The 26,817-nt window shown below is 47.3% G+C and overlaps 1 protein-coding gene and 1 pseudogene across 3 annotated transcripts in view; one reads left to right on the forward strand and one right to left on the reverse strand.

Annotated features, from left to right (window-relative positions):
- Positions 1–1,356: 1,356 nt before the first annotated feature.
- LOC118015969 (phospholipase A and acyltransferase 3) overlaps positions 1,357–26,817 on the reverse strand; it is a 32,938-nt gene continuing 7,477 nt past the window's right edge. For all 3 annotated transcript variants that reach the window (XM_035013081.1, XM_035013083.1, XM_035013082.1), the window contains exons 3-5: positions 15,746–15,848; positions 8,240–8,508; positions 1,357–1,628 (exon numbers count right to left, since the gene is read on the reverse strand). In XM_035013081.1, the coding sequence (XP_034868972.1) occupies positions 1,527–1,628; positions 8,240–8,508; positions 15,746–15,848 (474 nt within the window). In that variant the 3' untranslated portion in view covers positions 1,357–1,526. The remainder of the gene's footprint in view (positions 1,629–8,239; positions 8,509–15,745; positions 15,849–26,817) is intronic.
- LOC118015968 lies at positions 12,152–12,748 on the forward strand (annotated as a pseudogene).

Consider the following 26,817-nt stretch of genomic DNA (forward strand, 5'->3'; position numbering starts at 1 on the left):
TTTATCTCTCACTTGGCAAGTTTAGTCCATTTATATATATGGTGATTACCAACCAATATATTTGGAATTCATTCTTCTGTCTTATTTGGTTATTTCTACATATCCCACATTTTTGTATGTAATTTTTATTTTTCAACTGAACTGGGTATCTTTGTTTTGTTTTCTTGTTTATTTTCCTCATTCCTTTTTGCTTTATAATTAGCTTGGAGGTTTCCACTCCACGTGTCCCTATCCTATCCCCTCCTGCCACGTGAAACAGGGGCCTTCACGAGACCCACCCTTCGAGTTTGGCCTGTGTCCCCTGCTCTTGGGAGCTTGAGAACTGGTAGGAGATGTTATATCAACAGAGCTGAGACAAAAAGGAAGAAAACTGCACTGGGAGAAAACTATTCTTCTATCAATCTTGGGACGCGGATGGGCGTGCGTTTACCCTGGGCCAGATCGGGGCCAAGCAGGAGGGAGGTGGCACGAAGCCATGTGTAAGTCCTGTCTGGGCTTCCAACAGGTCTCCAGACAACCAGGGCCGACAGAGGAAACATTTGCAACCCGAGGGAGAAGCCTTGCCCTGTGGAGGGAAGGCCAGCTGGCCCCAGCAGAGTATTTCTGAGGAAGCCATGAAAGCCTCCTCAGAGAAATGGCCACTTTGAACATCTGCCACGTCCAGCAAGCCATAGCAGCAGAACTCAAGGGACCACCCACGAAAGGTCTTGCCTCATCCCCAACCACCCCCCGACCCCAGTCATGGGGGCAGCCACATGCGGGAGGGTCTGAGGTAACCCAGGCAGAGCTGTCTGGCCATGGGGAGCAGGGAGCTGAGGGGACACAGGAAGAGGGCCCACAGGAAGGGTGCGGGGTCTGAGACTTGGGGGTCCGCAAGCTAGCCCACGTGCAGAGGAAGCAGGTGGCTGGGGGTGGAGAGACGAGGCTGAGGAAAGGCGTGGAGAGCAGAGGGAGTTAAGAAAGGATTTCACGAGATGGGCAAGAGCCTATACTGACTTTCCTTGTGGCAGACATTTGCTTTGGTTTGGTGTAGACTCCGCCGAACAACCACAGACTGTAGCTACAGAGTCCGAGAAGCCGTGTTGGCTCTAGTCCCAGGCCGACGGTCCGAGTTGTCTGATGGGTCCTGCTCTTGCCCATCGGCCAGGCCCGTGTGTCTCCCTTGCTGCCCCCCCGTCTCCCCACAACCAGAAAGACCCGTGACTTGAAATAGCTGGAGCTGGACTGGCTCCTGCAAGACAAAGAACACAGCCACAGACACAAAGGGAGAGAAAAGGGCCGAAGCCCAGGGCGCCACTGTGCGTGGCCAGGCCCAGAGCCCAGCTGCGCCCCAACACACTTCACACCAGCCAGTTCTTGCTTCATCTCCTCCAGTAAAGTGCTCCCTTGTTGGGCTTTATTTTATTCTGTAAAAATAAGCCTTATTGTAAAACAGAGTGAAATCCACAGACCAAACCTCAAAACCTCTGGGGCAACCAGATCCCCTAAATGGATAAAGTCACTGCTGATGGGACAGGCCCTTCAACTCATTGCTTCTGCCGCTTGTTTCTTGAGAACATGACTCCAATGAGGCCCATGGCTGCCAAGCCGGCTCCTGCGATGCCAGCCGCCACAATGGCGTCCCGGACCTGCGGGAGAACAGGGGAGGTCACGGTCCGTCGGGAATCCGAGGACGGGCTGTACACTCAACAAGAACATTCAGCTTAAGGACACTCATGTGCCCCTTGGCCCACTTGACAAACTCAGGAGTCAACAAATATTGGCCGGGAAATGGGGAGAAGAGGACTGGATGGGGAAAGAGCCGCTGCATGGAGCCAGTAGGCCAGGGTTGTACATGGGCCCCAGGGCAACTCGATCCACTCTGCAGGTATTTAAAGCACCTAAATCCCCAGAGGGCGATTGTGGAAAGGACAAGAAGATAAAGGCAGGAGGGCTGAGATCCTGGCGGCCATCAGGGAGCCCTTGCAGCCAGTGTGAGGTGGCGCAGGAACGGCTCTCGAATGCTGACCATGTCACACCTGTGCCCCCCGGGAGAGCAAGGACCTCACGTGTGTCACTTGTCTTGTTCCTCGCTGCATCCCCCACACCTGGTTCTGCCAGGCACAGGGGTGCTCTTTACAAGTCCTTAAAGAAATGACCCAACTTGGAGTAGTAGTGATGCTCTACTTTAAATTATTAGTATTTCTGACTTGTATGGCTCATACTAGAAAAAAGAAGTGTTGCAAAAATAAGACTAGATTTCAGGGTAAAAAGTGAACCCATGTCAAATTTCACTCCCCCCTGAAACTTAGCCAAGAGTAAAGTAAGGCATTTGTTTTAGGCATAATTTCACAAGGACCCACAGAACTCTAAATTCTAAGGCAGCAGTGGGAAAAGTTGAGGATCAATCCGAATTATACAACAGGACCCTCGGGAAAGGTCAGTTATTGTCAACACCAAATAGCTCTGGAAACAAGACAGAGAAAGAGCTTCAGCTAGGTCCCTGGAAACCCCTCCCCCCACCCACAACAGAAGTCCAAAAGTTTATTCTCTACAGAGGGTGAAACAGAAGACTTGGGGGCCTGGGATTTGAAAAACATGTGTGAGGATGCAGATATCATGCCAACAACGAGGGACTGAGAGACCATAAACAGGCTAACTGTGAGACTCTTGGCCCTCCTACCCGTTTCTACTCCCAGAACACTACCTACCACACAAGAGTCAGGAAAACTTTCCTGGGGAATCTGACCAGCCCAAGTGGAAACAAAAGATACTTGGGGCACCTGGCTGGCTCAGTCGGAGGAGTGTGTGATTCTTGATCTCGGGGTCATGAGTTCAAGCCCCTCATTGGGTATAGAGATTACTTAAATAAATAAATAAAACTAAAAAAAAAAATATCAACCAGAAGTGAAACTCAAAGTCAACAAGTCACTTGTCCCTTCCCAGTTCACTCAAAGCTTCCATTCAGCAGCAAACCCCCCACCCTTAATCATGAGCATATGACCAAGATACCAGACATCTGAGGAAGACCTCTAAAACAGAAGACAGAGGGGCGCCTGGGTGGCTCAGTCGTTAAGCGTCTGCCTTCAGCTCAGGTCATGATCCCAGGGTCCTGGGATCAAGCCACGCATCGGGCTCCCGGCTCTGCAGGAAGCCTGCTTCTCCCTCCTCTACTCCCACTGCTTGTATTCCCTCTCTCACTGTCTCTCTCTCTGTCAAATAAATAAATAAAATCTTTAAAAATAAATAAATAAAACAGAAGACAGAGAGCAAAACAAACAAAAAACAATGAGAAGAAACAAAAATCGTATCTAGAAAACATCTTTTTAAAAATTATCAGCAGAGAATAAAAGAACATATTACATCCAATAAATAAGAACATGGTGCTATAGGGTGCCTGGGTGGCTCAGTCAGTTAAGCACCTGCCTTCAGGGTCATGCGATCGAGCCCCACATTGGGCTCCCTGCTCATCGGAGAGCCTGCTTCTCCCTCTCCCTCTGCCGCCCCCACCCCCCTCTTCTGCTTTCTGTCTCTCTCTCAAATAAATAAAATATTAAAAAAAAAAAAAAACATGGGGGGCTGCCTGGGTGGCTCAGTCGTTAAGCGTCTGCCTTCGGCTCAGGTCATGATCTCAGGGTCCTGGGATCGAGCCCCACATCAGGCTCCCTGCTCAGCGGGGAGCCTGCTTCTCCCTCTCCCACTCCCCCTGCTGGTGTTCCCTCTCTCGCTGTGTCTCTCTCTGTCAAATAAATTAAATCTTTAAAAAAAAAATTAAAATTAAAATTAAAATTAAAAAAAAACATGGTACTATACAAAATAATAGAATATTGAGAGAATACAAACAATTCTTAGAAAATACAATGGAAATGACAGACTCAATAAAAAGTTTGAAAGATAAAGTTTAAGAAATCTCTCAGAAAAAAAAAATAGTAAAAAGATAAAGACACAGAAAACAGAAGCCAAAGGTTAAAAAATAGGGAATAATCCAGGCAGTCTGACATCTGAGTAATAGTAATTCCAGAAAGAGATAATACAGGAAACTCAGAGGAAAATCAAGAGTGAAATAATCCATGAAAATTAACAGGACTAAAGGACATATGTTTTCAGATTGAAATGGTGCTCTGAGGCCCCTCTTAATGGATAAACGTAGACCCGCAACAAGGCACATTACTGTGAAATTCTAGAAAACTGGGTAAAGAAAAGATACTGCAACTGCTAGAGCAGGGGAGAAAAACAGAAGCAGAGGAAAGGCCAGGAATTGGGATTGAAAACTTCAGATTTCTCCAAAGCAATGCTGGAAGCAAGAAGACAATGGAACATTGCCTCCAAAAGTCTAAAGTAAAGCAATTTCTAACCTGGAGTTCTCTACCCAAACTATCAAATCAAGTGGAAGGGTAAAATAAAAAATAAGTCAGAAATACAGGTTTTAAAAATGTATCTTCTATACATCCTTTTTTTCTTTTTTTTTTAAAGATTTTATTTATTTATTTGACAGAGAGAGAGAGAGAAAGAGCACAAGCAGGGGGAGTGGGAGAGGGAGAAGCAGGCTCCCCATGGAGCAGGGAGCCCAACACAGGGCTCAATTCCAGGACCCTGAGATCATGACCTGAGCTGAAGTCAGATGCTCAACCATCTGAGCCACCCAGGTGTCCACATACATCCTTTTTCAAGAAGCTGCTGAAGGAGGTTCCACCAGAACAAGGGAGTGAACCTAAAAAGAAGATGTGAGCTACAGAAGAGGGGCACTCCAGGGCAAGAGAGGATAGAAGGGAATATCTTGAGCGTGATGGGGAGGGGAGACTCTGGGGCAACAACTTAGTACCAACTGTAGACAGTAACTGGTAAGTAGACATATGGGCCCCCTGAAGATGTCCATGTCCTAATTCCAGGAACCTCTAAGTATATTGTGCTACATGGTTAAGGGAGAACTAAGGTTGTAGATGGAATTAGATTGCTAATCAAGTTACCTTAAAAAGGGGGAGATAATCCTGGATTATCTAGGTGGGCCCAGTGTCATCACAAATTTCCTTAAAAGATGGAAGAGGGAGGGGTGCCTGGGTAGCTCAGCTGTTTAAGCGTCTGCCTTCAGCTCAGGTCATGATCTCAGGGTCCTGGGATGGAGCCCCTCATTGAGCTCCCTGCTCTTAGAGGAGTCTGCTTCTCCCTCTCCCTCTGCCTCTTCCCCAGCTCTCTCTCTCTCTCTCTCTCAAATAAATAAAATCTTTAAAAAATGTATAATATAAAATTATAGTGAGAGAATGGGGGAGGGGAGGGAATAATGGTTTAAACAGTTTAACCTTCACTTAGCATAAGAAGTCGTCAAAAGAGTATAGCTAAATTTTTTGAATAAAATGATTGTAGTGGGGTGCCTGGGTGGCTCAGTTGGATAAGCATCTGACTTCAGCTCAGGTCATGATCTCGGGGTCCTGGGATTGAGCCCCAGATTGGCCTCCCGGCTCAGCGGGGAGTCTGCTTCTCCCTCTCCCTCTGCCCCTCCCCCACTTGTGCTTGCATGCGCTCGCTCTCTCTCTCTCAAATAAATAAATAAAATGTTTTTTTAAAAAAAGATGGTAGTAAACACATATTGTTTAGAAATTCAGAAATAGGTAAATGCCAAGCTAAAAGAGAGAAGAGTGGCTGCCTGGTCAGACGGGGAAGAGTAGAGAGGGGTATTTGTTACAGGTCTTTGAGTACTGGTTATCTTTTCAACTTGTGTGCATGAATTACTTTGAAAATTTAAAAATTAAATTTTAAAAACTTTTCCAGAAAAAAACAACAAAGGACAAAGAAGCATGCCTAGTCAGCCCAGAAACCTGATATAAAACCTCTTTGCACCCGCTAACTTCAAATGCCAACAGCATGTCTACGAAACTTGAAAGGCAAGAAGATGATGGAGGAAACCATCCCACAGGGGAGGCAAAGACTATGGGAGTTCTAGGAAGACAAGCAGGTGACGTCCTAGTAAACAGCCACAGGAAAACGTCACTGACGTATCACACGTAATGGTGTGTAACACAGATCTAACAGAAGCAGGTGTTTGCTGATGTGATAGTTTGGCTTTGTGATGGGGCCATACACACACAGCTCAGGTTCATCCTTCACTTTGTTCCAAACATTCCCCTTACCTTGACCTCTGATCTCCAATCTGATTTATCTCAAGTGCCTAAAAGTGCACTCAGCAGAGCTATGGGTGGTTCAGACCAGGGCTCTGCCTGCCTCTAATAAGCTTTCAGGAATTAGATCTGGCATAGCTAGCGCTTCTTTGACCTCAGCGTTCAAGTACATTTGATGTACACAGCACTCTCCTTGGACGATTCGAGAACCTGACAGTCCACCTCTGAACGGAAACATGGTGGCCATAGACTTGAGCTCCAAAGGCATCAAGAGCTTCGGATTCAGTGCCAATAAAAAGCCTCCATGAGTGAGTGTTGAGGATGTGCTCTGAAGCTTAGAAAACATCCAACACAGAAGTCTGTTGCCCTAATTTGCAGTCTGGCTACAAGGCCAGCGTATCTGGTGGCCCTGTCCCCTGCCTCTTTCCCCATCTCCGAGCCACAATGTCCTTACGGCCACCATTCCAACCCCTTCATGTTTTATCAGGTCCATCAGCAACACTGAAGGGAACAGAACTCAGTGGAAACAGTTCAGATCAGCAAGAAACAGCGAGAAAGTTCGGCCTCTTCCTATTTCCAGCACTATCTAGTCGCAACTCTGGGGGCACCAGCCCCTGTGACAATACACAGGGAGAGTCGGCCCTCATAGCCACTGTCCCCAGTGAAGGCACGATGCCCCAAATCAGCAAAACTGTACTTTTTCCCACATGAGGGCACGAAAGAGTGTAACGAAGAGGGATCAAGAAATCTCCCCTACGGACCAAGCCAGGCATTAAGCAGAATCAAGAACAAGCAAAGAAAAGGATTTTTAATCATCGTTTTATACCAAGAAGTCCAGTGAAGACCATGGACCCCAAATCCCGGGAATACAAAGGATGAAAATACAAACTTTGTACCCAAAACTAACACCCTTCCTTACCTGACACGGCCAGCATTGCCTTTGCTCTCCTAAGCGCAGAGCTTGTGGCTGCCAAAACCCCTAATGACCATTACAGAGAAGAATTTGGATGTTTCCAATGGTTAAAAATATAAACACCTTGGTGCTGCCCATAAATGTGCCCTACATGGCCGTGTGCGGCGTCAGGAGACATGCCGGTGAGACTCACAGCCCACGGTACCCAGAACTGAGATTCCTAGCAGCCAGAAGCCACATGACAAGGTTTGGATGAAGCTACAGACCTGAGGTTTGACTGCGAGAGTCAGTCTCTAACCTTCCCGTTAGAGGTCCTCAGGCGTGGTTTTGTGGCGGCAGTGATTCTGGGGGCAACCGGCACGAAAGCTCTTGTCCCCAGCGTTTTCCCTGCTAAACGATCTGTCAGGGTGGGAGGAACAGTCTGCAGATAATGGAGGAGGAACAATGTGGCCCCAGTTCTTTACAGAACCTCATAGAGTGAGAACACATGAGGCAGCAGCTTCATACAAAACGTACTTTGTCAAGGAAATCAACAATTGCCTCACTGTGAGCATGCTCGGTACAGGGGCAAAGAGTATAATCAAATACAAGACAGAGGGCCCTGGTTAGTCCTGAGAGTGCACATTTTAAGGGGGGGGGGGGGGACGCGATCCGCCCCAGAGTCAGCACTACGTTCAGACGTCACTGCGGCTGATTTCCTGGTGGCCGGGCTGCTGGATGAGCCCAGCCTCGGCGCTGAATTACAGGAGCTCTGATCACGGAAAGGGCCCCTGGTGTGCAGCACAGGTCTTAAAGCAGAAGATCACGAAAGAGAAAAACTGTCCCTCATTAGAAATGCTAAGAAAGCTGCCTTTTTTTTTTTTTTTTAACGTGGACAAACAGAAATTCTATGAGACCACAGAAAATGAGCTGTCTATGCTACACAGCGTTAAAGCCTCAGAGTTGTTTCCGGGAAAAGGAAACTTCTCGTGTGCTTTCTTCACCTTGAGCAATGTTTAAGTCGGTAAAAGACAAACGGTTATTCAAAACACAGGATTCTTCCCTGGAGGTGACTCAGATCGCGGGCCATGGCGCACAGTGGTGCTGGTCCCCAGCGCCGACCTGCCCATCTCCACACCCTCGTCCCCACCCTGAGTGTGACATCCGTTTGTCTTCCAGGGGCCTGATGCCCAGCCACCGCCAGCAGACGGAACGGTCTGGTTCCTGGGGACGGGGACGCAGGCTGAGGACGCACCTGGTCACTGCGGGCGACTCCATAGCGCAGCTCGTTCACAAAGTGCTCACAGTTCTCACAGGGCAACGAATAGGGCAACTCCTGCCCCACGAGTCCCTCCGCCCGTTGGACGATTTTGCTGGGAGGCAGCGGTGAGTACTTGTCATCGTGTTTGTTATTGACCTGGTACTTGTCTCTCCCCACCACATCATACAGCAGTTCCTTCTTCACTATGGCCTTCTCAGTCAGGGTGGACATGATGCTGGCCACACCAGCTCCCGCGACTTCGCCTAAAGAGTCACAAAGAGGAAACAGAGGGATTGGTCCTGGGGAGGCCCATCGGGGTCCATCCGCAGGCCCCGGACAACCACCCACAAGAGCATGAGCAGAAGGGAAGGGAAAAGGGAGCAGGGTCAGACACATGCTGTGTGGCTTTGGAGAAGGTGCTTGTGGTCTCTGGGCCCTGGCTTCCTTATCTGAAAGGAGGACTGGTGAGGTTTCTAGAGAAGCTGGCCTTCTACACCTGTGGCTCCCCAGTGGCCCTCTTGGTTATGCAAATATGGGCCCTGAGCACACCCTTCTCCCTGGGGGAACAGATTATGAACCTTCTGTGATTCCATCAAGGCTACACTCCCTTGACAAATACAAAGCAGATTACTGCAGAAAGGGTGGACGGATGGGTAGTTTCTACCCTTCTTGGAGCAAAGGGACCAAAACCCCACAGCAACTCCTCGAGATGCACTGCCAGGGAGACCCAGCAGGTCCATCGGCACAGCCCTGGCTGAGATGAGGGGCTGGAAGGAACAACAAAGCTCCAGAAATTAAACTGCTTATGGGATATTACTCAGCCATAAAATAAGATCTTGCCTTGCAACAACATGGACGGACCTACAGGGTGTGATGCTGAGCAAAATAAGTCAGACAGAGAAAGACAAATACCATATGATTTCACTGGTATGCGGAATCTCAAAAACAGAACAAATGACTAGAGAAATAAACAAAGAGCAGAAACAGGCCTGTAAGACAGAGAATGAATGGGTGATCGCCAGAGGGGAAGGAGAAGGGAGATGGGCAAAATGGGTGAAGGGGAGTGGGCAGAACAGGCTCCCAGTTACAGCATCAATAAGTCACGATGATAAAGGGCCCAGCACAGGGAATAGAGTCAACGGTGTTGTACTAGGCCTTGTACGGGAACAGACAGTGGTTACACTTGTGGTGAGCACAGCGTGCCGTATAGACCTGTCCAGTCACTACCGTGTACACCTGAAACTAATGGAACATCGTGTGTCAACTGCACTTCAAGTAAAAAATAGAAAACTCAAAGAAAGGGAGTCAATACAAGGACCAGGATGGTGGGCAGGGGAGGCTGACGTCAGCACAAGCCTGGGCAGCTCCCCAAGGCAGCCAACCTACACAGTTGGGGATGATGGCCGAAAAAGTGGGTGCGCACCAAAGAGGTGGGCCCCAGAGAGACCCACGATCCCTCAAAGAGCCTCGGTGGCCCTGCTGGGATGGGATCTCCAAGGCCCTTCCCCGCAGGGGAGGCATCCTGTTAGGCGGGGCAGGGACAGTCTTCCACATGACACCATGTGACAGCAACAAGCAATGGCAGGAGGGGTTGATCAGATCCCAGGTCTTTCCAAAGAGGACTAACTCCCTTTGCCCTGAGTAGATAGATTCCTGGGATTTTTAGAAGACCAGGGGAGTTCAGACTTGCTACCAATGGGGCAGGAGATGTTTGAGGGAGCCATTGGAGTAAAGAAAAGAGAGGGTACCATGCGCAGCTCTGAGTTTGTGGAGAGGGTCAGTGTGGGAATGGGACCAGGTGAGTTTCAGCGCCCAGGCAGGGAGGGTGGCAGGGCTGAGATGGGGGTGAGGTAAGCAGGGTGCCTACAGCACAAAACTTAAGGAGGCTCCAACTCTCAGGGCCAGGCATGTACAGAGTCAACCGGTAAGAGTGAGGCTTCCTTAAGCTTTGCGCTGTGGGTGCCACTCTGGTGGGTGGTACAATAGGGCTGACGATCAGAAACTCTGGGTTTGGATTCTGGCTGCATCACTGAGTGGTCCTGACACACCGCTTAACCTTGCTGAGCCAACACTGGGCAAGTCCCCAAATACATACCAAAATTGATACACAAACATGTATCAATAGTCATTTAAAGCTCCTTTTAAAAAATTCTTTCCGGGCGCCTGGGTGGCTCAGTTGGTTAAGCGACTGCCTTCGGCTCAGGTCATGATCCTGGAGTCCCAGGATTGAGTCCCGCATCGGGCTCCCTGCTCAGCGGGGGGTCTGCTTCTCCCTCTGCCCTCTTCCCTCTCGTGCTCTCTCTCATTCTCTCTCTCTCAAATAAATAAATAAAATCTTAAAAAAAAATTATTTCCATTTTTAAAGTTAGTCCATTAAAGAAAATATTAGTTCAACAATCAGAGAAAGGGCATGTAGGTAGGGTACACATTTCATAAGTGAGTTTTGGGAAATGTCAGATAGGCAGTGTAGCATCATGGGAAAAGGCAGAGTCAAGAGACAGCCAGAGTTCGAGTCGCACCTCCACCACTTACCTGCCCTGTGACTTTGGCCAAGGTGCTTAAACTTCCGTGAATCCCCAATTCCTTGTAGAGCAGGGACAATAACAGCCCTACCTGTCCCTACAGCACCGTGACAGGGGGAGGGGCTCCCAGGATTACAGAATCTGGCCACGTAAGGTGGCTTCTCCGGTACCTGGCACAGGGTGAGTGCCCAGCAAGTGTCATCTCTCATCGTCGGAGTTGTTCCCCAAGCTTCTTTCCAACTCTAATCTCTACCATTTTCTGAGTAGCATGAGGTCAGTCCTGACCTATCTGGCAAGGTTCCCACGAAGCTCTAGTGAGAAGATGCATGTGGAAGCATCTTTTCCCTTTAAGGAGCATCCCCTGCCCAATGACTGTGGCACACCTGTCCCCAGGGCCCCTGCCATGCCCTCCCCTGCCTCCTGTCCACCAGGTACATCCTCAGTGCAGTCAGTCAACACTGCGGCCCGGCTGTGTGGGGCCTTGTCCAAGGTGCTGGAGGCAGCAGCATGAACTACAGGGCACCTGCCCTCAGGTAGTTCACATTCCAGTGAGAGGACCCACCCTGACAATGAACAAATAGACAAAATCGAGTACTTCCGGGTAGTGGAAGTGCTACGGGTTAGATTAAGTGAAATATTACAGAAGGGGGTGACTTGGGGAGGCCCAGCATGAGAAGGGCCACCCCAGGGAATGGGCATTGAGAGGAGTCTGGAATGATGGAAAGGAGGCAGCCGTGCTGAGATCCAGGGAAGACCATCGCATGCAGAAGGAAGGGCAAGACAAGGGCCTTGGGAAGGAAGAGCATGACATGCTCCAGAGGCTGTAAAAGGCCAATGTGGCTGACGTCGAGAGACCCAGGAGGACAGGAGAGAAAGATCCGGGTCAGAGAGGCAGGCAGAGGCCAGACCACACCAGGCCCCACGGGCCACTGTACAGACTTGGAAGCTCATTCTATGTGTGATAGAAAAGCCAATCAAGAATTTTAAGGGACGGGGCACCTGAGTGGCTCAGTCGTTAGGCATCTGCCTTCGGCTCGGGTCGTGATCCCAGGGTCCTGGGATCAAGCCCCGCATCGGGCTCCCTACTCAGAGGGAAGCCTGCTTCTCTCTCTCCCATTCCCCCTGCTTGTGTTCCCTCTCTCGCTGTGTCTCTCTCTGTCAAATAAATAAATAAAATCTTTAAAAAAAAAAAATTTTAAGGGACATCTTCCTGACTGGTCTTTGGTGAGTTCTGTCTCAGAGCTGGTGAGAAGCACCCCCACACCCTGGTCATTGCCTTTTCCTCATCCCCCCAGGGACCTGTCCTACTTAACTTGGGGTGCTGTGATGGGGAGGTGGCCAGGGGAGGTCTGGCACTCAAGAGTGGTTAGGTGCCAACAGTAAGATGTCTTCAAGAAATGCCAAAACTGGGTACCCTGACCCCAACTTCAAAGCCACGGCCATTACTCCAGATGGCCAGTTCAAAGGCATCAACCTCCCTGACTACAAAGGAAAATACGTTGTGTTCTTCTACCCTCTTAACTTTTCCTTTGTGTGCCCCATGGAGATCATTGCTTTCAGTGACAGGCAGAAGAATTTAAGAAACTCAACTGCCAAGTGGCTGGTGCTTCTGTGGATTCTCATTTGTGTCACCTGGCATGGATCAACACACCCAAGAAACAAGGAGGAATGGGACCCATGAACATTCCCCTGGTATCAGACCCTACGCGTACATCGCTCAGGACTATGGAGCCTTAAAGGCTGATGAAGGCATCTCGTTCAGGGGTTTCTTTATTATTGATGATACAGGTTTCCTTTGGCAGATGACAAAGGATGACCCCCAACCTCCATCAGCCACTCTGTGGGTGAGACTCTGAGACTACTTCAGGCCTTCCAGTTTACTGACAAGCATGGGGAAGTGCCCCCCACTGGTTGGAAGCCTGGCAATGATACCAACAAGCTTGCCATGCAGAGCAAAGAATACTTCTCTAAGCAGAAGTGAGCGCCGGGCCATTTTAGGGCCAGGCTGCAGTGGGTGGCCATGAAAACAAAATCTCTTTTGTACTACTGTCATGCTGAAAACACAAGACTTTAGATTCAGTGCAGATGTGGTATGGGACAGGACAGGCCTCTCCTGCAGGGGCTGGGGAGGCCAGCCTTTCTTCCTCTGGAGAGAATGGCCTGAGCCATGCTGTGGGGCAGGTCAACTGATGTGGCCAGTAGCGGGACATCACTTTTGATCTTTTGTGGTTTCTATTAAATTTGAACTGAGGGGGAAAAAAAGAGAATTTTAGGGAGAGAAGTAACATAATCCGATTCATACTTTAGAATGATCGTGCTGGCTGCCCAGGAAAGGAGGGACTGACCACAAGTGGGCAAGAGGCAGAGAGACCAGCTGCAGGAGCTTCAGATGGGCATGGAAGTGCAGACGGTGAGAAGTGATCAGACCCGGAGTCTCTCTTGAAGAGAGAGGCCACCAGATTTCCCATTGCATTAGATACAGGGTGAAAAGGATTGAGGATGATACCTAGATTTTTGCCTCCAGCAGCTGGATAGTGTCATCCACTGGAGCCTTTCTTTCAGGGCATGTCAAGTTCAATGTGCCAACTGGACACCCACATGGAGATGCCAAGTAGTCAAGAGGTTATACAAGTCTGAAGCTGAGTGGGGAGGTCTATGCTGAGGGGATGCTTAGGAAACATCCACCGATGGAAAGTATTGGAAGCCAGGGGCCCGATGAGGTCACCTGGCGAGAGTAAGGAGGAGGGATATGGGAGAGGAGGAAGAGGAGCCCACACAGGAGACCAAGAAGGAAGGCCCAGTGAGAGAGGAAGAAAGACAGGTGCCAGATGAAGATCAGAGAGAGGTTACTCGTGTCAAATGCTACAGAGAAGCCAAATAAGCCTTGACCAGAAAATTAATCATTGGCTTTGTCAAGATGTGGAAGGTCTAGGGGAGCCTAGGTGGCTCAGTCATTAAGCGTCTGTCTTCGGCTCAGGTCATGATCCTGGGATCGAGCCCCGCATCGGGCTCCCTGCTCCGTGGGAAGCCTGCTTCTCCCTCTCCCACTTCCCCTGCTTGTATTCCCTCTCTTGCTGTGTCTCTCTCTGTCAAATAAATAAATAAAATCTTAAAAAAAAAAAAAGAGGGGCGCCTGGGTGGCTCAGTTGGTTAAGCGACTGCCTTCGGCTCAGGTCATGATCCTGGAGTCCCGGGATGGAGTCCCGGGATCGAGTCCCGCATCGGGCTCCCTGCTCGGCGGGGAGTCTGCTTCTCCCTCTGACCCTCCTCCCTCTCATGCTCTCTGTCTCTCATTCTCTCTGTCTCAAATAAATAAATAAAATTAAAAAAAAAAAAAAAAGAAAAAAAAGAAAAAAATGTGGAAGTACTTTCAGTAGCCTTGATAAGCGCTCCTTTGGGAGGGGGCTGAAAAAGAGAGCCTGGTGGAGGGAACCGAAGACAGAATGTCAAGAGGAAGTGCTGAGAGCCATGGTGGACAATCGAAGATTCGCTCTACAGGGAATTAGCTAGAGAAGACGTGAGGTCAAGGGGGTGTCCGTTCATTTTATCAACAGGAGGTATTACAGTGTTTTCTATGCCAGTCAGAATAATGTAGCAGAGGGCGCCTGGGTGGCTCAGTTGGTTAAGCGACTGCCTCCGGCTCAGGTCATGATCCTGGAGTCCTGGGATCGAGTCCCACATCAGGCTCCCTGCTCAGCAGGGAGTCTGCTTCTCCCTCTGACCCTCTTACCTCTCATGCTATCTCTCATTCTCTCTCACTCAAATAAATAAATAAATAATTTAAAAAAAAGAATAATCTAGCAGAGAGGGGGACCATGATAATACAGGAGGTGAGGAATTTGAGGAGCAAAGTGCTCACGAAATTAAGAGTGGGGGTCTAGGACCCACACACAGAGGCTGGCTTTTTAAACAAGGACGGGGCATGTTTTGCATCTTAACTGAAGAAAAGGCAGACTAGGTGGGTGCAGATGTTGGTGGTTTGGTTCATTAGGGCTGGGGAAGGTGCCATATACTCTGGCTCCTTCTGATTCCTCCGTAAGTACACGGTGAGGCCATTAGTTAGAGGTGAAGGGGTGGGCAAAGGACGTGTCCAAGAATGTCCACAGCTACTGTATTCTCAGCAGCCATACATGGGAACCAGTCCAACGTCCATCAGTAGAAGCATGGATAACAAGCTGAGGCATTTTCATAGAACAGAAAACACAGAGAATGAAAAAGAACTCCTCCTACTGCTCACAAACCGATGGCTCTTAGGGGCAAGGGAAGAAGCCAGACACAAAAAAAGCCCAGACTATGCGGCTCCTCCCACACGAAGGTCTAGAATGGGCAAAACTAATTTACAGCAAGAGAAGCTAGAAGAGTAGTTGTCTCTAGGGAAGAGGAGAGGAGGCTGAAGAGGCCGGAGGGGGCCTCATAGGGTGGTGGAAATGCTCTAGATCTTGATGTGGGTCACTGTCACAAGGAGACTTTTTTTTTAATTCCCTGTTTATACACTTTACTACAGGTGTGCACTTTACCTTATTTATCTTATACCTCAGTTTAAGTAACAAGTTTCAGAAAAGGGATGGGGGAAGTCTCACAACGATTCTCCTAGTGAACCACTCTTAGCCTCAGTTTTACAGATGATGGAAACCAAGACTAGAGAGTAGAAACTAGATTCGTCACCAAGCCTGCTGCCCAAAAGCCCATGCTCTCTCAGGGAGTTTTACACTGAAGAGGTGGATGTGTTTTATAAACACCCACAGTATTTAAAACCCTAAAAACAGAGCCATCCCCTTGGAAGCCCACTTCAACCCCTGTAGGGAACCCCTAGGGTTCCAAGAGTAGAGTTTGAAAACCACTGCCCCACACCAACCTGCCTGAGGAACGAACCACCGGTCAGGGATCAATGAGAGAGCTGGGCTCCCCTGTTACCCACAGCTGCCCCAGCTCCCTCTCCTCCCAGCCCCAGCACAGCAGAGGCCCTCGGCGCCCTTACTTGGGGGAGCCAGGTGGACCACGTATCCATCGCCAACGTAGATGGCCCAGTGTCTGTAGAAAGGGCGGAAAATCTCAATCAGGTCTCCAACTTTGGGCTCTGGCTGCAAAACCAAGAACAAGGCTGTTAGAGGTGGTACAAGTGAGACCTTGGAACCAGGTGGCAGAGGCTGCGGTCCCTTGCCAGAGGCTGTCAAATTGGGAGGGTGTCTCCCAGACATTCCCCAACCTGGCCTAGGGCCTGACCAAGAATTGGCATGTCTCTGGCCATAATGTCCTCCTGGCTGATCATCCTGATGATGAGTGGCTCTGTGTGTGTGTGTGTGTGTGTGTGTATGTGAATAAAGGAAAATTCTTTCTCCTGTAAACTGTACTCACACCTACACTTCTGACACCAGATATGTGGTTTTTCCACACCAAGCAATCCAGTCCTCAGTGGAAATGGACTGGATATCCTGCAGTTTATCTCAATTCTGACACTAACTGCCCGGAGCTAACGCAGACCCCAGGGGTGAAGGGCTCAGTCCCACCAGACTGCCCCCCCAAATTCATCCCCAGCGGCCAGCCACACGTCCAGATTGTCCCCTGAGCTTCTGACTCCGCTAGCTATAAAATAGGGGTTTCCATAACCCCCTCCTCAGGTTCTATAATTTGCTAGAATGGCTCACAGAACTCAGGAAAACAGTTTACTTCCTAGATTACCAGTTATAAAGAATTCAACTCAGGAACAGCCAGATGGCAGACAGGCGGGGGAGGGGCAGAGCAGCCACGCCCTCTCCAGAGGCCCGAGTCCCAGCACCTCCGCGTGTTCAGCCCAGAAGCTCCCCAACCCCTTTCAGTTTTTACCGAGGTTCCCTCCCACAGGCAGGACGTGTTAAATCATTGGTCCTAATGAGTAACACCCTCCAGCCTCTCTCCCCGCCCAGGAGGTTGGAGGCGGGGCTGAAATTTCCAGCCCTCTAATCGGGTGGGCTCCTCATCACCGCCTTAGCATAAACTCAGGTGGGGATGAAAGGGGCTTATGATGAATAACAAAAGACTCATCTCTCCTATCACTCAGGACGTTACAAGGGTTGTAGAAGCCCAGTGCAGGGAATTGGGAACAAAGACCAAAACTGTGTTTCTTATTGCCTCACAAGGAGTGTGCGTCGGGGTGCGTGTCTATGTGTGTGCGGGGAAGTGGGGGGAGCGGCTCGGAGCCCTGCCCTACTGGGGAACCGGGAGAGTGGAGCAGAGCGGGAGACAACTTCGAGAGGTTCAAGATCACTTCCATTCAGCATTGTTGAGGCGCCGACACCAGATACTGTGCTAAGTGCTGGGGACGGGGCATTCGATTTGGACCAGAATCAGGGGTGACAAGCTTCTCTGGTCCAAGCCAGTCTTAAATCTCTTTAATGAGCGAGGAAACTAGCCTTTTAGAGCACCTAGAGAAGGATCCCCTCTGTTCCTTGGCTGAGTCTTCAGCGAGTGAAGACTCTAGGGAGGGGGCTCTGACATGTGCCTCTCATGGGCAGACCTGTAGGGATTTGCCCACATCCCACCGCCAAGCCCCCGTGGACCTGACTGAGAGATTCCATCAAAGAGGTGATGGGAAGGACTCACCACTGCGTGGCCTCCCTTGGGATAAAAACAAAGGACATTAGGAAGAGCCAATCACAAACTCCAGGAGGCGTATGAAGCAAGGTCAATGGTAGTTCATTTCTATTTATACAAACATTAAAACTGCAAATACCTATTACATATGGCAGGAAAAAAATCTTTTCACAAAAATGTTATGGATAAATCATGTTCTCTTATGCAGTGATTGTAATTAGTCTGCCAAAAAGAAAGCACCCAGACCTTACTGAGAACCTATTTCAGAACAATGGACAATGGTTGCAATTTATGAATCCCACTTGTTTTCCAGAATAAAAGAAAAATATATATATTGTTTGGTAAGAATTAGGAGGCCTTGAGAAATCCCCCAAAAGGGAATTTAACGGGGGGGGGGGGGGCGGCATTCTCCACGAATAAGCAAGGACATAAAGACAAGGCAGGGATCCAACCCTCGGTTGGATTAAACACCGATTAAACAGGAGACAGTGTGAATGTCAGTAATACGATGTCAAGTAATGAGCAGTCAGTGGGTACATGGACCCAAGGAGCTCACTGTGTTCCAGACCAATACCAAGGAAAGGTGGCCTACACATAGAAAGATGCCTGAGGGGCGCCTGGATGGCTCAGTCGCTAAGCATCTGCCTTCGGCTCAGGTCATGGTCCCAGGGTCCTGGGATCGAGCCCCACATCCGGCTCCTGCTCTGCAGGAAGCCTGCTTCTCCCTCTCCCACTCCCCCTGCTTCTGTTCCCTCTCTCGCTGTGTCTCTCTCTGTCATATAAATAAAATCTTAAAAAAAAAAAAAAGTTTAAAAAAATTAAATTAAAAAAAAAGAAAGATGCCTGAAAAAATGGCAAAAATATCTACAAAGAAATTCAAACCTTATCACCATAAACATCACAAGATAATGAAGCAGCGAATGCACGCTACTGAGTAGAAGTCATACCCAAAAAGTAACGCAATTGTTGTAACCCATTTATGTCCCATCCCAGAAAAGGCATCACTGTAGGACAGAAAGTGATCAGTGATTGCCAGGGGCTGGGAGTGAGGAGAGGGGCTGACAACAAAGGGGCAGGAGGGAACTGGGGGGCAACTAAACTTTCCCTACTGTTCTGTGCCTGACGGTGGTGATAGTTATGCAATTGGATGTGTTGATGAAAACTCATAGGAACAAACATTAACGGGGTGCCTGGCTGGCTCAGTCGGTGGAGTGAGCAACTCTTGATTTCAGGGTCGTGAGTTCAAGCCCCATGCTGGGTGTACAGACTGCTAAAACAAATATAAACCTTTTTAAAAATTAAATTATGTTTTAAAAAAGAACACTAAAAGGAATTTTAGACCTCAGTTTTTTTAAACACAACATTTTTTTAATGTATTTAAATTTTTTTTAATTTGGGGGCGCCTGGGTGGCTCAGTCAGTTAAGCATCTGCCTTAAGGTCGGGTCATGATCTCAGGGTCTTGGGATCTGCCCTGCCGCTGCCGTGAGACTCCCTGCTCAGCGAGGAGCCTGCTTCTCTCTCTCCCTCTGCCTCTCCCCCCACTGCTCATGTGCTCTCTCTCTCACTCTCTCTCTCGCTCTCAAATAAATAAAATCTTTAAAGATATTTGAGAGCGAGAGAGAGAACACAAGCAGGGGGAGAGGGAGAAGCTGGCTCCCCACTGAGCAGGGAGCCCGATGCGGGGCTCAATCCCAGGACCCTGGGATCATGACCTGAGCCGAAGGCAGACGCTCAACGACTGAGCCACCCAGGCGCCCCTCAGTTGGTTTCTCAGAGTCCACAGTCTCTCATGGTTTGTCTCCCCCTCCGATTCCCCCCCCTCATCTTTCCCTTCCTACTATCTTCTTTTTTTTTTTCTTAATAAATAATGTATTATTTGTTTCAGGGGTAAAGGTCTGTGATTCATCACTCTTGCACAATTCACAGTGCTCACCATAGCACATACCCTCCCCAGTGTCTATCACCCAGCCACCCCATCCCTCCCACCCCCCACCACTCCAGCAAACCTCAGTTTGTTTCCTGAGATTAAGAATTCCTCATATCGGGGCGCCTGGGTGGCTCAACCATTAAGTGTCTGCCTTCGGCTCAGGTCATGATCCCAGGGTCCTGGGATCGAGCCCCACGTCGGGCTCCCTGCTCAGTGGGGAGTCTGCTTCTCCCTCTCCCACTCCCCCTCCTTGTGTTCCCTCTCTCTATCAAATAAATAAAATCTTAAAAAAAAAAAGAATTCCTCATATCAGTGAGATCATATGATACATGTCTTTCTCTGATTGACTTATTTCACTTAGCATAATACCCTCTAGTTCCAGAAAGGAAAAAAGTTTTGATTTTTAAAATACACAATCAAATTGCCTGCCCCTTGTAAGGGCAAAGGTACCTATTTCCAAATATGCACAAGTTCAAAACATACCACCACTCAAGGACACTTTTTTTTTTTTAAAGATTTTATTTATTTATTTGAGAGAGAGAATGAGATAGAGAGCATGAGAGGGGGAAGGGTCAGAGAGAGAGGCAGACTTCCCGCTGAGCAGGGAGCCCGATGTGGGACTCGATCCCGGGACTCCAGGATCATGACCTGAGCCGAAGGCAGTCGCTCAACCAACTGAGCCACCCAGGCGCCTCAAGGACACTTTCTTAAAATGAAGTGAAAGGGGGCGCCTGGGTGGCTCAGATGGTTAAGCATCTGCCTTCAGCTCAGGTCATGATCTCCAGGTCCTGGGATCCAGCCAACGTTTGGCTTCCAGCTCAGCAGGGAGTCTGCCTCTGCCCCTCCCGCTGCTTCTCCCCCACTGCTCATGCTCTCTGTCTCTCTCTCTCTCTCTCAAATGAATAAATAAAATCTTAAAAAAAAAAAAATGAAGTGAAAGGTGGTAGACTCATCTGGGGAGCCCCGCCCACGAGTTTCTAACTAGTGCAAGGACTCGATTTTCACATGGCAACAGCGATAATCTTTTAGAGACGGAGCTAAGTTGAAAAATGAGAATGAGCTCTGCAATGCAACACCATTTATATCAATTAAAGATACACACACGCAAACCAATGATACACATCTTATAAGAACCATACCTGAAAACATCATTTTAAAAAACCAACAAGAACAAGAACAGAAGCATATGGACTAAAGAACACACATTAAATACATCACGGTGCTGGCCCCTGGGAAGACGGAGGAAGGCATGATGATACAAAGGGACCAAAACAAAACAAAACAAAACCAAAAACCCGCAAGAGAGGGGGTCTTGTAGGGACCAGTGAGGACAGGGTGTCATGAACTGAGAATATGAATGACGTCACCCTCTATCATAAAATCCAACTAGAGAAACAATAACTTAATGATACACATGAGCCAACTCAGCTGAATCAAAGTGAAGAACTCAAGGAACTAGGTTATAAAATTAGAAGTATGAGAACTGCAGCCCAGGAGCCAAATTGGTGCCTCTGCTTATTTTTGTATGCAAGCTAAGAATGTTTTTACATTTTGAAAATGGTTGGGGGAAGTCAAAAGAGGAAGGATGATCTGTGACACATGAAATTTTATGAAATTCAAACTTCAGCGTCCACAAAGCTTTATTGGCACACGGCCACACCCCATTCATTTACATCTTGTCCTGGGCTGCTTTCTCTCTACAGCAGGTGAGTTGAAGAGTTGTAATGGAGACCGTGTGACCTGCAAACCCTAAAATCTTCCACTGTCTGGCCTTTTACAGAAAAAGCTTGCCAGGTCCTGCTATAAAAGGATGGACTGTGATGCCTCCGTTACTCAGCTTGATCCACAGTCCCGGGGATTCATTGCCAGGTGGTTCTTCCTCTAGGAAGAAGGGGGCCAGCAGGAGGCTCCAGGAAGAGAATTCCCTCTCCAGGGCAGGGCTCAGGGGATCCCCAGCCCGCATAGTAACCAGGCCTCAACTACGCAACTTGGAACGCAGGCGCTAACAATGGCAAAGCTGAGACTCTGTGCCCATGGGATTTCAGAACAAAAGGCCTTTATCCTTTCCACAAAAGCAGGGTTACAAAGAACTGCATAACAACCATTTTCCTTAGCAAGCAAACTGAGGAACAATTTCTGGCCTCCAAAATTATTGGAAAAACAACCTAAATAACCATTTATAAGAACCGATTAAATAAATTATCCTACATCCATATGTACATACATTCATAGAGCCGTTAGAGAAAACAAGGTGGATTTATGTGAGCAGACGCGGAACTGGTTGGAAAAAGCACGTTGAAAAACATTATCCCATTTTTGCTTAAAATACATTTAAAAAAATTAAAATAAAACAAAATACATTTTTTCTACATTTATAAGCAAAATGTACTATGCACTATGCATGATCTGAGGAAAATACACCAAATTGTTGTATATTATATACAGTGGGGGTTTGGGATTCAGACTCTTACATTTTATCTTGTTTCTTTTTTTTACTAATATGAGTTACTTCTATAATAAAAATTTTTAAAGCTTTTTAGATGGAGAAAAAAAGTCCCTTGTGTTGATGAGCTTGAAGTTGTTTATCTTGTTTATTTTTTTTAAATACTTTTAAGGATTTATTTATTTATTTTAAAGTGAGAGTGAGAGAGAGCATGGGGGTAGGGGAGAGGGGCAGAGGGAGAGAGAGAGAGAGAGAATCTCAAGCAGACTCCTCACTGAGCGCAGAGCCTGACACAGGGCTCAATCTCAGGATCCTGAGATCATGACCTGAGCCGAAACCAAGAGCAAGTTGCTTTACCGACTAAGCCACCCAGGCGCCCCGAGCTTGAAGTTTTTTAATTGGAAAAGGTGTATATTATCTGTCACCAAAACCTCTTGAAACTATCTCCCACCTGGAACCTGTAAATATGACCATGTTAATGATGCTTAAAAATCAGTAACATTTATATATAAATATAAAAAACCATAAATAAATTTTATTTATTTTCTTTTTTTTTATTATGTTCTGTCACCAGACAGTACATCATTAGTTTTTGATGTACTGTTCCATGATTCATTGTTTGTGTGTAACACCCAGTGCTCCATGCAGTACGTGCCCCCCTTAGTACCCATCACTGGGCTAACCCATCACCCACCCCCCTCCCCTCTGAAACCCTCAGTTTGTTTCTCAGAGTCCATCATTTCTCATGGTTCATCTCCCCCTCCAGTTTCCCCCCCTTCATTTTTCCCTTCCTTCTCCTAATGTCCTCCATGCTATTCCTTATGTTCCACAAATAAGTGAAACCATATGATAATTAACTTTCTCTGCTTGACTTATTTCACTTAGCATAATCTCCTCCAGTCCCATACATGTTGATGTGAAAGTTGGGTATTCATCCTTTCTGATGGCTGAGTAATATTCCAGTGTATATATGGATCACATCTTCTTTATCCATTCGTCTGTTGAAGGGCATCTCGGCTCTTTCCACAGTTTGGCTATTGCGGACATTGCTGCTATGAACATTGGGGTGCATATGGCCCTTCTTTTCACTACATCTGTGTCTTTGGGGTAAATACCCAGGAGTGCAATTGCTGGGTCATAGGGTAGCTCTATTTTTAATTTTTTGAGGAACCTCCACACTGTTTTCCACAGTAGCTGTACCAACTTGCATTCCCACCAAGAGTGCAAGAGGGTTCCCCTTTCTCCACAACCTCTCCAACATTTGTTGTTTCTTGCCTTGTCAATTTTTGCCATTCTAACTGGTGTAAGGTGGTATCTCAGTGTGGTTTTGATTTGGATTTCCCTGATGGCTAATGATGATGAACATTTTTTCATGTGTCTTTAGCCATTTGTATGTCTTCTTTGGAGAAGTGTCTGTTCATGTCTTCTGCCCATTTATTGACTGGATTATTTGTTTTTGAGTGTTGAGTATGAGAAGTTCTTTATAGATCTTGGATATCGTCCCTTTGTCTGTAGTGTCATTAGCAAATATCTTCTCCCATTCTGTGGGTTGCCTCTTTGTTTTGTTGACTAAAACCATAAATAAATTTTAAAATAATATAGATACATATATATCAGATCTTAGAATAAAGAGACTCAAAGGATAAAAGCCACAAAGGAAAAGGGTAAAAGGTTTTACAATTTAAAAAATGTTAAAGGTCTTATTATTAGAAGTTTCTATCATTGCCTGTTATGTTCATGCTCCCTTTTAAGGGAAAATGATTGCCTGCAATCCCAGTTGCCTAGGCAGCCGCCATATTTCATACCCTGTGACCAACGCCTCCCACCTCAGCCAGCTGGACCTGAAGAAGGCAAGCAGGTCTCATCCTATGAACCTCCACATGTCCTTAAACTAAAACTAAAACTAAAACTAAAATTTCTTTACTTGAGCTAGCTTAAGTGGGTTGCTTGTTACTCACAGCCAAATGAGCCAGACATTCTATGCATTGGAAAAAAACAAAATAAAACACCACAAACTACCATGATCAACTGGAAGAAAATGACAGAAAAACAGTTAATATCTTTAAAAGTTTTTATGAACCAATAAAAAAGATGTAAATACCAAAATAGAAAAAAGTAGACAAAGGGCATGATAAGTAATTTAAAAAGAAGAAATAGGGCGCCTGGGTGGCTCAGTTGGTTAAGCGACTGCCTTCGCCTCAGGTCATGATCCTGGAGTCCCGGGATCGAGTCCCGCGTCGGGCTCCCTGCTCGGCGGGGAGTCTGCTTCTCCCTCTCCCGCTCCTCCCTCTTGTGCTCTCTCTCTCTCTCACTCTCTCTCTCAAATAAATAAATAAAATCTTAAAAAAAAAAAAACCTTATAAAAAGAAGAAATATATATTACCACTAATATAAGTAAATATATTCTACCTCACAAGTAATCAAGTAAATGCAAATTAAAAACTGGTTTTGGGGGGAAATTAAAATACCAATATTAAATATAAGAAAAGATAAACACATACCATCATTCATTGCTGATGCAAATAAAAACCAGTATAACTTTTCTGAAAGGCAATTTGGCAATCTGTCTCACTAACCTTAAAAATATTCATACTCTTTGACCCAATTTCCATTTATAGACTAGATCTTAAGGAAATAATCTGAAATGCCCACAAAAGTTGTCCATCAAAAAGTGACATCCAATGGCAAAACATCAGATACCTAAAAATCCTACGTAAAAAGATTATTTTATTCTTGCAATATTTTTATACTAGGATACTATATGTTATGTTTTAAAGTTTTATTTTAAAAGAATACTTAATGATAATAAATGCCCATTACATAATGGTTAATGAAAAGGCTTTATACAAAATAGTATATTTTTTAAACTTTGTTTAAAAAAGAAAGCACAGGGGCACCTGGGTGGCTCAGTCGTTAAGCGTCTGCCTTCGGCTCAGGTCATGATCCCAGGGTCCTGGGATCAAGCCCCGCATCTGGCTCCCTGCTCAGCAGGAAGCCTGCTTCTCCCCCTCCTACTCCTCCTGCTTGTGTTCCCTCTCTCGCTGTGTCTCTCTCTGTCAAATAAATAAATAAAAAATCTTTAAAAAAAAAAAAGAAAGCACATATAGAAAAGTTGTGGAAATACACCAAAATGTAAACTGTTTATTACCAGTCGGTGACATCTGGGGTATTAATTTTCTTTTTAATTCTTTTCTAGTTTTCCAAAATGTTTATTTTTTTTTTAAAGATTTTATTTATTTGTCAGAGAGATAGAGAGAGAGAGAGCACACACACACAAACAGGGGGAGCAGCAGAGAGAGAAGCAGACTCCCCGCTGAGCAGGGAGTCTGATGCGGGACTCGATCTCAGGACTCCAGGATCATGACCTGAGCCGAAGGCAGTAGCTTAACCAACTGAGCCACCCAGGTGCCCTCCAAAATGTTTAAATATACGTATATTCATTTTAGAATCACACACACACACACACAACACAAAACCTGACAAACATCAGTGTGTTCAATTTGGGGTAATCTACACCATTACTACTCTGTAACAAAATAAATACACACGACAAAAAGACTAGAAAGATATACACCAACATCTTCACAGAGAATCCCTCTGGGTGCTGGGATGGTTACTGGAATTATTTTGCTTCCTTCTCTTTATCTGTATTTTCCAGCTTTCCTGCAATGAGTGTTTTTAAGTTCAGAGCATGCTTCCTGACATTGTATTAAGAAACATTTTCAAACATACAATTTAAAGTCTCAAGCGTTCAAAACTGAAAGCGTTGTTTAGTGAATATCTGTATCCCCAAACACTTAGATACTACTCTTATGTTACTGCATTTGCTTTATCACAAATATGCCGATCTATTCATTCCACCTGCCAAGTATCTTTAAACTCTTCTTTTAAACTCAAATGACAGGCGTTCTGGGAAAAGCAGAGGGAGTGGGGACAATGACAAAGGCAATAATGGTGTGCGATGTGCTCTAACTCTGCTCTAGGACCCACTGGGTTCCTGACCCCGAGCCTGCAGCCTTCATCCCAAGCTGTGGTTCTCGGACACGAGCCTGCGCACAAATTAGAGGAGAGGGGCTTGCTGGCGTGCTTGCAGAATCACCGTGCACTTTTAACAAATAGTCTGCCCCACCCTAGGGCAGTGGTGTAAGCGGCCTCCCCTTGAGAATCCCTTCACCTTGGGCATGCCCACCTCTGCCTGGGAGGGTCAGGGGACTCATTCATTTGCTCCTTCACCCAACAGATGCTCACAGAGCTAGACGCCAGGCACCAACCTGGGCACCTGCGCTGTGTCTATGATCAAAGTAAAGATCCCTGCCTTCATGAGCTTTTGCTCAGTACCAGGGAGAGAGACAGAAATTTTTTTTTTTTAGTTTATTTGAAGCCTCAGTAAATAAGTAAATCATCCAGAACATTGGAAGAGATACCAAATAAAAACAAAAAAGAAAGAAAATGTAGAGCAGTGTTAAAGGAGCTGGAGGGGACGGGGTGGGGGCAGAGACTGCAATATTAAATGAGGGGTCAGGGAAGGCAGACAGTGGGCCCTGCAGAGATCTGGAACATCCAGGCAGAGGGAACAGCCTGAGCAACGGCCCCAGGTGGGAGCGTGTTTGAGGAGCAGCCCGGAGGCCAGTGTGGCTGGAGTGGAGGGGGTGAAGGAGGAGAGGTGTTGAATGCAGGATGGAGAGTGGTGTGGATGGCTCAGACGAGACGGGGCAGCGGGGATGGCAAGTAACGGGTTCTGGATTTCTATGAAGGTCAAACCGACAGGATTTGCTGATGGAATGAGGTGGGCGTGAAGGGAAGTGGAGGCAAAGATCACCCCAGGGTTTCTGGCCAGAGCAAGTGGGAGGCAGGATGAGCAGGCTGCGGACAGAGCAGGCTAGGGAGGAGCGGGCGCCCCTGCTTGGGCGCTGGGGTTAACCGGGCTCCGCGGAGCCAAGTGGAGAGGCCAGGAAGGCAGCTGAATACGGGCCTCTGGAGGTCAGGAGTGTGCTCTAGGGTGAGGGTCACGGTGGCCTTTATGAGTGCAGCTCCTATCGGAGTTGGACACCAAAGTCCGGCCGAATGGGCGTAAGGGGGGAGGGGGAGAGGAGCCGCCGATGATGCTAG

Source organism: Mirounga leonina, unplaced genomic scaffold, assembly GCF_011800145.1.
Source record: "Mirounga leonina isolate KUSES-001 unplaced genomic scaffold, KU_Mleo_1.0 Mir_166, whole genome shotgun sequence".
Lineage (NCBI taxonomy): Eukaryota > Metazoa > Chordata > Mammalia > Carnivora > Phocidae > Mirounga > Mirounga leonina.